We start from the raw sequence: 12,111 nt of genomic DNA, 5'->3' as shown, positions 1-12,111 counted from the left end.
GCAATTGATCATTAACATGAAGTGCTTTAGTGACAGTGGTTCATCTGAAACAAGAATCCAAGCCAAAGACTACCATAAGGCACAGCAACAGTCCTCTACAGAACACTGTCACAGAATGCCCCTGTGTAAAGGATAATTTCCAAATCATCATACTTGATTTTAGTAAGCAAGTTTTTATGTACATATGAACACACATACAGATGCACTTATATTTCATCCAAATATATACTGGATGCAAATGTGTGTGTGTGTGTGTGAAAATTAAAACAACTTACGGGTCTCCTGCAGCTAACAGGAGTAAGTATCTGGAAGGGATATGATCTGGAGGGAATACCGTGCTAGCAAATTTCACAGCCACTTGACGTACTTGAACTTCAGGCTTAGAGAAAAAAAGACACAAACATACTGTTGAGTTTGAAAATAAACATGCTAACGACCTGCATTCTCCCCTTTTAAATCATCAGTCATCTGCTTTGTCCTTTGGTATGAACATGACCCAAAGAATTTTGACATTTTGAGACACTGCTCTTGCTAACTCTTCATATTGCAGGAGACAGGGAAAACAAAAGCTAGCTTCTCATATAAACATATACAAGTGGAAAATAAAATGTTTGATACATGCACGTGTTTTTGAATCACAAATCAGGGCTATCACTAATTCTTAGACAGCTCAACTGCCCCAGCCAGGCAGTGCTGAAATGAAGAATGATATACATCATCTATCCACACAAAACAGATCTGCACTTAGGAGCAGCACAGCCAGAGGTGGAAAAGAAACGTTAGGTTAGGGTCGTCATTCTCTTTGCTGCATTCAGATAGTCTCAAAATGGTATTGCCTAGTGACTTAGATTGCTCAAGCACCCAGGCAAAAGAGTCATCAGCATGAAAATAGTCTCTTACACAGTTACTAGTGCAACCACTAGAAATACCTCTACAATCACCCTGAGAACACATGCAAGCACAGAGTATGCAACACCTACTCTTTCCGAAAACCCAGACTTCTGGGGAATTCTGAACACAAGATGACACTCAGTAAGAGCGTTAGTGAAGTGTGGTTTCCTCTGGGTTGGTGTCTCAAGGCTGAGTTCCTGGGGAGGTTCTCAGGTGCCTTATAATGTTAGAAATCTCGCAGCACACTAAAAACCCCACTTAGCAGTGAATGACCCTTTCTACCAAGCTCTTGCTTTCACAAAGTATTTCACAAGATACAGTCCCTGAAGTAAGGATACTTCTCAAAAGTTTTCTTAGGAGACTATGAGAGACACACAGTGTAATCACAATGGCTTTGTTTCTTTGCAAACCAGAACACAAATAGAAAACTGCTTTGTCTCTCTTCTTGCAGCCACAAATATTAAAAATATTTCATCTGAGCATACACAACCCCCTTCTCCCAGATCAGCCAATACATTCAGTAAGAAAAGGGAGACCTGTTCCAAAAATACACCACAGGAAGTGTCAGGAAACAGAAAAACAACAAATAGCTCTTTTTTAAAGGTACTTAATTTTGACTCCACTGAAAATACCTTTATTAAGTATGAAGCTACAAGAATTTCCATCAGGGTACGCTGGGCTCCTTCCAAGTTACTGTATGCTCCAACCATCATAGACAAAGCCTCCTGAATGGCAAGCCTAGTATCAGCATCTTCCTGCAGTACAAAACCAAGAGTTTTCACTTTACAGCGTACAGTAACAAGAATTAAGCAAAACCAGCATAAAATATTAATAATTTCCCAAAACACCATGAGCACCCACCTTGCATAAAGCTTCAAAGAACTGCTGTACCAGTGCTATATCCTTGGTAAACAGCTGAGGCATTCGGCTGAAACGAGATATTTTAATCCATGAAGTTTTTGGGTTTTTTACATTGAAATGCTTCACATTTCATTGGTCTTCCCCTCATCCCACATTTTAACTGCCAAACAAAGCAAAGTCAGCACAGAAAGTTTGCTCTATCTTATCCATTTCCACCATGGAGCAGTATACCCACACTTAAGACAGTTTGGGAAGTGAGGTATTCTACGGACAATCCTTCAGATCACCAGCATATCACCAAACATGTCACTTGTCTAGCTTTATGCCCTCTGCTTTTTGCTGTACATTCCTTAAATTGACGTTTTTAACAATCCAGAAAATGGAACATTTCTTAAATTCTGTGCATAATTCATGAGCAGCCACTAATCACTGCTAGAGAAACTATCGGCTAAAAACATTTCTTTTTGCATCTTTGGAGATGTCACCAGAAGAATGCTTTTCTCTGCACTGTATACTCAATTTGCAGGTGGCATAAAGCTTGCTGCTGATAAATCAACAGATTACTCTGGAAAAATTATGCAATGCTCCAGTGCTTAAACAGCGCTTCAGTTACCTGGAGAGCTTTCCAACCGCTGAATATGCCATTGACAGCAGTTTTGAATCCTTGAATGATAAAACAATAAATAAAATTCAGCAAAACCAGAAAAATATAATGGCGTATCTTTTATAATTAAATATTTACTTTAAATTCTGTCTTCAAAGCGCTTGAATAGGTTTTCATGGATAAAGAATCCTGGAACATAAGATAATCATACCCGAGAATAAAAGCATCAGGTAGGAACAGAGGGAGCAAGCTTTTCCAGCAGAAACACAAAATTGCATATGGTGACAAAATGTAAATCTTCCTTCTGGTCTCAGCTAATCACATTTTATTTCAAAAGAGACAGCTAAGTAGATTCAGCAAGTATACGAAACAGTAGCAAAGACACAGAAACCTTCTGCTGGCCCTGAACAGCAGCTTTACCCATAGGATGCTGTCTGCACAACAGATGCTACAGATGACCAATGCAGCACATTTATATGTGGGCTTACTTCCTCCTGAACATTCCTTTTTCATGCCCTTCCCAATGGCAGGGGAGGCCTATACTTTGGAACACCGACTCAGGCCAGAAGGTCACAACCAACAGTTCAAATGAACCAGCAAGAGGATCAAAGCTGCAGCAGGTGATCTGCAACATCAGCCCTTTGTCAGATATATGTAGGGGTACTGTGGGGAATTTGCCTTCTGAAACGGCAGCGGAAAGACTTCTTCAGGCCAGACTGGCATTTGCAGTTTTGTTTGTAACACTGTTCCCACAGCAATACCATCCCTGGACAGAGAGGATGGAAGGTATTACAAGCAGGCCTATACAGCTGCTTATCACAACAGGATGTATGCCTGGAGCTGAGGCCCCTGTATGCACCAGAGTAATGAGCAACAAGAGCAAGATGCTACTGTGCCCTCACTCTTCAGATTACCAACATGTCGATTTCATGAGACTTTGCAAAGTGTCCAAACACCTATCCATAGCTGTCAAACAAATAAAACAGTTTTCCTATATAGCCTTTTATAGCATTTATTTCTCTTCAACATTTCTTAATAGGTATCTTTTGATAGCCATCTCGGGCAACAACAAGAACACTTTATCAGTTTCCATCATAAAGGTATTTGTCTTTTGCTTGTATTCATATGAAGAATTATAGCTCTACAGCAAAGGATCTTTCAGCTTACCTCTTTGTATTCATTGATCAGCTTTGTAAGTCCGTTTAAAAGCATTGGGCCTAACGGCTTTATTTTACTTTCTGGACAACTGCAATTAGAGACAAGAATAAACAAAATACTATCTTTTGCATCCCTTTTAGGTATATACTGTCAGTTTCATTTTTTCCTCAACTTTAAGCTGAGAAATTACATTTTAATGTGTGCAAGCACACACACACAGATTTCAGGATTAAGGAAAAAAACCCTACTTTCTATGAGTTTTACATAGGTAGTAAACAGGCTTCCAGACAAATAGCTAAAAAACCACTGCGCTCTCTAAATACTTACATGATACAGATATGATGCACAAACTGCAAGGACAGATTTCTCAGTTTTGCATTTGTGTTTGCACCAAAAAGTCCATCATAAACCACCTGGCCAAAAGGAATAAAGAGCAGATCAGAAAGGTCTGGCTTCACTTTCAAAGGTTTTCTAATTCCCCTTCTTTAAACACTATCATCAGTAACAGCGCTTCCATCCCCTAAGTACTAAGGGAACTGTAATATCAAGCTCATTGGGAAGAGCAGCTTTGCAATGTAAACATTACCTGAATGTTAGCTGGGAATGTTTCTGCAGCTTGCCTGGATCGCAGAAGATGAGGAACTATCTTTAATTTAACACGGGTGCTGACTGACTCTCGTTTCATTTCTGGTTTCAGAACAGATCCCTGTCAGAAATAGAGTTCAAATAATACAGAGCATCACTGGACAACTACTTTTAAGTTAGCTAAATTACTTTCCATTGCAAATCAGAACACACTGGGACAGAGAAAGAAAATTTATTCAACAGCAAAAATGTTCAGTGAGAGCAGAAATCAAAGGAAGTGACAGATTTAAGAAATCTGTGTCTTCTCCAAATAAAATAAGGCAACTAAAATTAAAGCTTCACAAATTAAGCAGGTATGGCACTTTGAAGGCTTACCTCCTTGGTTTTCAGTGGTATATCCCCAAGATACACTTTATACATTTTGTTGATGATAGCAGGATTGTTCCAGTCAATTAAACTAAAGAAAAAAACATATTTAACACCAACATGTTGTGATTCTGACCTTCAATTACTTTTAAAAATATGTATTTCATAACGTTTCACATCAAATTCATATTCTTTGCTGAGTTTTAATAGATCTAGTTTGACTTCTAATCACTCCTCCCACATGAACATAATATATAATCATGAAGAATGTGATTACAAATTTCACATACAAATTATGACAATACAATTCCAAATAATTTGTGAGAAACCTACATGCTCCCTTCTCTCCCACTGAAACAAGACATATAAACAATGGTAGCCTACTGACTAAATACAGAATGGTCATCCATTAACAAGCTTCTCCATCCATTTAAACATCTAATACATAACCATCTAATGCCAGCTATTGATGAGACTGTTTGGAACTCACACATACATCCAAAAAACACCCCAGTGAAAACAAGAAGTTAAACATGCATGCTTCAAAAGAAGTGGAAGAGATAAAACTATCTCTTTTCTTTCAGATCTGTGAACAAGTGAGCTAGGAAGTAGCAGGGTTTTTCTCATAAAAGACATCGAACATTGCCTATTAACATGCATTTTGCCTACACATGTAATTTGCTCTCTGGGCAAAGAAAGAATACCAACAAAAAGGGAAAGATGAGACAAGCAGCAAAGGAGAGACTGCCTTCCTTAACCAGGCTGGCAACACCTACTAGAATCACCTCCACTGCCACAATGGAGGCACATGAATAGACTCGAATGGAGAAGATTTCCCATTGCGTATTTGACTCCAAGATAAATAGCCCTGTACTTGTAGTAATACAGAAGCCATCTGCACATTTCAAAGGCAGGTCTCTCTTGCTCCAAATCTCCTACATGAGCCAGCAAACCTTGTACGATCAATGACTCAGCAAATAGTACCACAGCTATTACTCTGGCCTCTTGATGGGTTAGACAGAAGCATTGTCTGTAGCTGACGAAAGGTGGACTGCATATGAGCAAAAGGTTTAATAATGCAGAAAACGGTGGCTGCCAAGCTTCCTAGACTATAGTCCACTTCACAGTTACAGTCTCTTTACCTCCTTAATAAATCAAATGAAAGTATACTTTTCTGGGAAAGACAATATAGGTAAGCTGACCAGTTGTGAATCACTTATAGTGCCTTACTGACAATCTATAGTCCACAGAAGGTAATTTGGAAACGAAGGAGTAAGAAAATGGCTCAAAAGCAGTACCAAAGATGATTGAAAACAGCTAAAGCTGCCAGCTTCACAGCCAGGTGATGCTCCCAGCTACAAGACTGTGAGCCACACCATTCCCAGCCCTGTGTGGATACACAGCAGCTTTGCAGGTATGCAGGGAGAGAGACTGCAGCCTTCTCTCTTTCAGAGCACAGTCTCTCTGGAGCACTACATTAATTGCAGCTAGCTCTCCTAGGAACACTAGCACCAACATTTCCAAACATCCAAATCTGTACCTTTGTTTGCTCTTTAGTTCAAGGTCTGCTGCGGTGGCAACACTGTGTCTTGTATCACTGGAGGCTACAACCAGGTGTATAACAGCTTCAAGTTCTGGCACTTGCTCAGCTTCAATGAACTTCACAATCCCCAGCTTACACTATTCAACAGTGGGGAAAGTAAAGGCAGTTACTTGACAAGAAAGCATTACGTTACAGCAATGGTAGCACTAGCAGTGCAGCTGTATGAAATGATGGCTTCTGCTTGGTAAGGAAAAGTTCATATACTCTCCATCTCTTCAGCTGTACCCTGCTCTTGCCTCTTGCAAAGCAGTCACCTGCAGCAAAGTATCAGCATTACAATTAGGGCTATTCTGCAACTTCTCTACTAAATAAGGATGATTCATCAACAGGAGAGAGTTTTGCAACCTTACTATCTTTAGGAGGAAAATGCAAGAGTAGGCTGCAGTCACAGTTGCCTCCTAACTAGCTCCAAGAACTGCTGGCACCTCCCACCCCATCTCACTATAACAAAGTTCCTTACGGCATCATGCAAAGTCCATCAATAAATTTATTCTGGGCAACAAAAGGCCTGATCAGAATTAGTTATGTATTCTCCCACCAGCCTTACATTCTTCTGCCTGTAGCGATCTCTGTTACCAACCCCAGTTCGTCAAGAACCAGCCCTGCAGTTTTAAGTACCTGTTCTAGCAGCTCTGGTGTCCACGGACTATCTCCAATTATCCTTTTAGCTGCATAAAAGCTCATCCCTGGAGGTGGCTGAGGGATTCCAGGACCTCCCACGCTACTTGATGAAGAGCCCTGGGCCGAGGGCACGTTTTGTCGACTCTGAGATTCGTTCAATACGAACCTAAGCAGGTGAGAAAGAAGTTTCTTTAGAGGCTTTACCAACCCATGTTGCCAGCTCTATTAGAAGCTGAAATGGAGGAATAAACATAATCTGTCCAACTTTACATATTCTTCCTGAATTAATCCCATGGCTCTGACATGACAGAATTTTACTTAGTTGAGACTCAGTTACCAGTTATCCCAGCATATTCTGCAAAAGCCGTAACAATCTCATTTTAACTGCCTGAAAACAAACCTGTTAGGAAAGGGAAGGGTTCACTGGCATTTCTGAAAAGAGTTCTCAGGTTACGAAGCAGAAAGAAAGATCTCTTTCGTATTAGAAGTGACTGCTCAAACAGTACTACATTTGATAAACTTGTACTACAGGCTTTAACAACACTTGGTATGATTTCTATACAAAATGCAAACCTAACAAGGGAAATAATGAAGCATATGCAACAATGAAGTGGCAGGAAACAATCCTTGATATAAAAAAAAAAAAGAATAATGTATTGGGAAATGGCAATTTTAGTGCTGGGCAGGGAAGGAAAGCAAAAACCATGAAGGTTAAGTTTACAGATCATAGTCTTCTCAGAACCTGGCTAGTCTAGCTGCACTATGCACACCTCCATACTCCACAAAAGCCATTCCACTTCTCCCTGGATCCTTGGAAGCTGGTCAACACATTAAGGCATCAAAACTGTAGTGCAGAGACCAGCAAGAATTACTTTGCTCCAGACAGCTATAATCTGCACTGCATTCAGCACACAGGTAACAAAAGGAAGTAAACAGTCTCATCAATATGGATAAACATTCATTCCAAGTGTCACCAGTTAAAACATTAAAACACTAACTTGATGATGGGCTTTAAGCCCTACAGTTAGGTTTTAGGGTTGTTCTACTGCATGCAGACTGGCAATGATTGAGCAAATTCTACCAGGCATAAATTAGCTGTAAGTGGCTGTCTCACCGGAGATAGACATCCGGAGCCACACGCTAGCTGAAGACGCTCTCAGAGCACCTTCTGGAAAGAAAATGAAACCTTCACTCCTACCCTCATGGTCTCTGAGTATTTAAGAACTTGTCATGCTTGGCCAGAGTACAAAAGCACGGAAGGCAATGCAGTGTCACTGCAAACCCTGAGTACTTGAAACAACAGCCACAGCAGTGTGGGGGTGAAGCTAAAAGCATAAATCTGGGCAAACTAAAGAACGTGAGCTGTGAACAGAGGAGCAAGCTAGGCATTTTAAACTGTAAGACGCAAGTCTCTACACACTCAAATGGTAAGGAACTGGCCCCTGAAATGCTTGATAGGAGCATGGCCTCCAGCAAAGCTACATGAGAAACATCAGATGCTCACTATTTCAAAAAGTCACTCTTTTAGGTTAATCCACTTGGGTGAAAAAAAATTAGATGCTCAGAAAAATCCTACGGGAATCAATGCACTGTCAAAAAACCCCCTGTTCTCCCCCTAGCAATACAAAGACACTAGAAAAGTTGGTGGAAAATAGATTTTGAGAACACATTGATTTTAGACACTATAAGATTCCTAACAAGCAGTGATCAGTACATTCAAGTTGCTCTGTAAATCCTTCTTGCTCTCAGAAACAGTGCTCACACCAAGACATGTCATTACATTTAAAACATTTTTCAGCAGAAGACAGATGAAAGACAAATCTTGTTATTAAAGGTTCAATTCTGGAACTCAGAAGTTTTCAGATACTATGCTTGCTTAAGACCTTGGAGGAATAAGCCTTAAAACTCAACTGCAGGAAGATGAGCACATATTTTGATTTGGCTTCTATTTTAAAGATTTAGTTATTTAACAGATAGTTCACGTGTCTCATAGCTTCACTTTGATCCCAAAAGAGGTCAAGGACAGAACAGCGTAACACCTAATTAAGTAGAAAAAAAAGACATTTTATTAAATAAGGAAGATGGTGATCCCATTCTTAAAAGTAGGGTCCTGCTCTGTGTCTTACTGAAACTCGTAACTGGCTTCATTCAAGCTAGGAAGTAGCAGCTTATTTTAAATGAGTTTCCCAAGGTACAACTCATGTTTCACACACAAAGAACACATCAATACTAGAGAAGACTTGGATTAACTGTTACTTACCCATAAGGCATAAGAAGAACATCCAACATGAAGTCCAAAAGCAGCTGTACAGTCTTTGGTTTTTCAGCAAGATTAAATGGGTAAGAGGCTGCTTTCAGTGGTTCGGCAGGGTATTTCATGTGAAAAAGGGTTGGTATTAGAAGATGCATTAGGCTGAAAAACAATTACATTTACTGCAACCATTTAAAAAAAACACATCTGTTTATTCTTAACATTCAAAAGAGAAACTTAACAACAAACATGGTCCTTAATAGCAAAAAAATGGTTAACAAAAGACAAACTGATTCACAATATGGTGGCCTCTATTTGCTACCTGATGCATTTAAAAATGGAAGGCAGAAGACAAACTAGGATTTGTTCTTAAAATAGAACATATATGTCTGCATGCATGCACACAGGCAACCATCTGCAGATGGTGTATATATTCACAGATGAATATACTGATTATATACCAGTATAGTAAAATTTCCCATCTCTTCACTCATGTACTTGCTTTTCACAGACAGGGCAAAACCATGGTCCCTGAGAAGACAATAAAGTATTTTCATACTGTTCTCATGAATGGAAGCAAGATTTTACTGCAAGACCTTTCAGTAAGGTCATTTCAAAATTAGCTTTACACTGTCATAGTGACATACAGTGAATGAAGATATGATTTTTATGCCATTTTCCAGTGCCAGCATGGTGGAAACTCATCTCAACGTAAGTAAGAATCAGGTCCATAATGAACAGTTTTCTCAAAGTTCTTTGTACACACCAGTTCCCAACTTCAGCCTTTTTTTTTTTTTTTTTATTACAACTTGGTGTTTCAAGTGAGTAAGTACTTTGGTTATCTCACAATTTAGAGTAGCCAGTCTGAGACATTTACTGCTGTTCCTGTTGCTGGACAGAGGATTTAGTGAAGGTCTGGCCTTAAGCGGGAAATGAGAAATTGATGAACAGTGATGGGGAATATGGACAGGCATATCTGTTACAACACAGACTTCTTATCATGCAGGGAGTCTGCTGCTGAAGATCCTGTATATTATTACAACATTAGACTATATGAATTCTTTGTACCACACAAACTACTGACTTGCTGATCCAAACTGCACCAGCCAAGAACATCCTAAACAATTAGGATATCACAGGGGGAGAAAAAAAATAATCTTTTAACAATTGATACAATTTATTTTATTGAAACAATACCAACAGAATTCACTCCAAGGATAAGTAGTTATACCTGTCTTGCTGCGGTTGAGGTTTCCCCTCCATTGCAGTGAGAAGAGTTGGAGCCAATTCACATTGTTTTTCCACAGGCAGACGAGGGTATCCCATCTTAACATAAATTATGGTAAAATTCTAAAGGAGTAGAAAAAGCACGTAGTATTGCAACAGTGCAAAAGAAATACCTGCTCTTTAAACTCTTTTTGTATGTTGTGTTACATAACTGGGTGTTGGAAACAACGTATGTTTTGGGAGACCAATTTCTTAATTCTAAGGCTCATCAGACTAACAGCTATTAAAGGGGAGTCTCAGCAAAACCCAGTCAGAAAACCTAAGAAAATTCAGAAAGGGTTTTCTGAGTAGGTCCTGCTAAACCTCCACTTTAAAAGGATGAAAACAACAGTGCAAAAACCTTCTCTAGCTTCTCTTATTTGCTGCTAATTACACCAAAACCAGCTTTACCTGAGCAACAGCTTCAACGAAAGCAAATGTAATGTTCCCTCTCATCTACTTCCGAAACAAAATAGAAAGCAGTATTGAATAAATAGAAAGTCAGCAGCATAGGCAAGGTTCCTCTTGAAAATGTGTTTCTGTACCATCATGAAAATGCAATCCAAACACAGCCCAGTGATAGGTCAACACTGCAGAGCCATACTGAATACTGGACTACCTAACTGTTGCCATGTTGATCCAAATTCAGCCAAGGACTGTAGAGATAAGAGTTACGCATTCAGTGACCTGGTTGAAACAAGTGTTGAAGTGGGAAGTATGATGCTTCTTTGCAGATGGCACTTGTTAAAATTGTATGAAGCCTCATGGCACAAAACAACATGCATCACTCAGATACATGAATGAAAACAAATTTTTGACATGCCCAGCCAAAAGCACAGTTTATCTTCAAACAAGATCTTATTTTTTTTACTGCTCTACAGAATGCATGCATTCTAGAAGCCCTCAGCTATTTCTAAAGGGTGAACTCCAGATAATCCACTTGCTTAAAGACAGTATTACATTTTTTCTATGTTACTGCTGCTTAAAATCTAAATATTTCTCCATCAGTTTCTAAGACACTATGTTTTCCATTTATGCTACTTAGGAACGAACAGTCAAATGAGAAGGACAAAAAAAAATGCCTCTGATTTTATCACTTTTTTCATGATGGTCATTTGCAATAGATCTACCACAGCTGAAATGAAAATTGTCTTCACAGACAAAAACTTTTTTAAACTATTTTCACTCTTTAAACTACACTGAAGGAATCCATCTAGTAAAGTTTCCCCATCTACAAAATAAGGGTTTTTTTCATCTTTTCTTCCTTGGCTAAGCTCCTGACCCTAAAAACACATAAAAATATGGGTTCTTAGGTGTTCAGAGAAATACAGATGTTTGAAATAAGACGGATCCTGCATGTATCAGGATAAGGGTTAGTTTGCAAAAGGGAGCTTCTAACAATGAATTGACCCTCTACAAATACAAGCAAGGGCAATTCACGCATTCATGAAATATCAAGCACAATTACCAGCACTTTGGACAGAATCAATAGTGCAGCTGCTTTATGAAACTAATTTTAACCCAAAACAGACTATCAAGTTTAGTTTAGTTTAAAAAAACCTCTTAAAACATCAACCTCATGACAATAACACACTTGCTAGGAACAATGACAGAGCTAAAAACAGAGTTTCAAAAAATATTCTGCTTGTTACAAGTAAATCAGTAACTGTTCTTGGAAGAACAGACACTTACAGTGACAAAGGACACTGCAGAGGGATCTTGATATTGAACTAGCAATGTCTCTACTGGAAGCTGAATTTTTGGACGACTTTTGATGCGTTTATTCAGATGAACCAGCAGCTCCATGACCTGACAGGAAGAAAACAAAAAACCTGAAAGAGTCACCATTAATTTTACTACATTGAACTTTGCACATCATCCCCAGTCCAGAAGGCAGGCCTATTA

The 12,111-nt window shown here is 39.1% G+C and overlaps 1 protein-coding gene across 3 annotated transcripts in view; it reads right to left on the bottom strand.

The window, feature by feature from the left end:
• ECPAS (Ecm29 proteasome adaptor and scaffold) overlaps positions 1 to 12,111 on the bottom strand; it is a 75,966-nt gene that overhangs the window by 38,486 nt on the left and 25,369 nt on the right. For all 3 annotated transcript variants that reach the window (XM_037374308.1, XM_037374307.1, XM_037374309.1), the window contains exons 3-15: positions 11,899 to 12,015; positions 10,172 to 10,290; positions 8,950 to 9,102; positions 6,687 to 6,855; positions 6,006 to 6,145; positions 4,475 to 4,556; positions 4,101 to 4,220; positions 3,842 to 3,927; positions 3,524 to 3,602; positions 2,366 to 2,415; positions 1,753 to 1,819; positions 1,524 to 1,646; positions 276 to 379 (exon numbers count right to left, since the gene is read on the bottom strand). In XM_037374308.1, coding sequence (XP_037230205.1) covers positions 276 to 379; positions 1,524 to 1,646; positions 1,753 to 1,819; positions 2,366 to 2,415; positions 3,524 to 3,602; positions 3,842 to 3,927; positions 4,101 to 4,220; positions 4,475 to 4,556; positions 6,006 to 6,145; positions 6,687 to 6,855; positions 8,950 to 9,102; positions 10,172 to 10,290; positions 11,899 to 12,015 — 1,409 coding nt within the window. The remainder of the gene's footprint in view (positions 1 to 275; positions 380 to 1,523; positions 1,647 to 1,752; positions 1,820 to 2,365; positions 2,416 to 3,523; positions 3,603 to 3,841; positions 3,928 to 4,100; positions 4,221 to 4,474; positions 4,557 to 6,005; positions 6,146 to 6,686; positions 6,856 to 8,949; positions 9,103 to 10,171; positions 10,291 to 11,898; positions 12,016 to 12,111) is intronic.

The sequence above is a fragment of the Falco rusticolus genome, chromosome Z (genome assembly GCF_015220075.1).
Source record: "Falco rusticolus isolate bFalRus1 chromosome Z, bFalRus1.pri, whole genome shotgun sequence".
Classification (NCBI taxonomy): Eukaryota; Metazoa; Chordata; class Aves; order Falconiformes; family Falconidae; genus Falco; species Falco rusticolus.
Note: the sequence above shows the minus strand (reverse complement) of the source record. Positions and strands in the feature narration are given on the sequence as shown.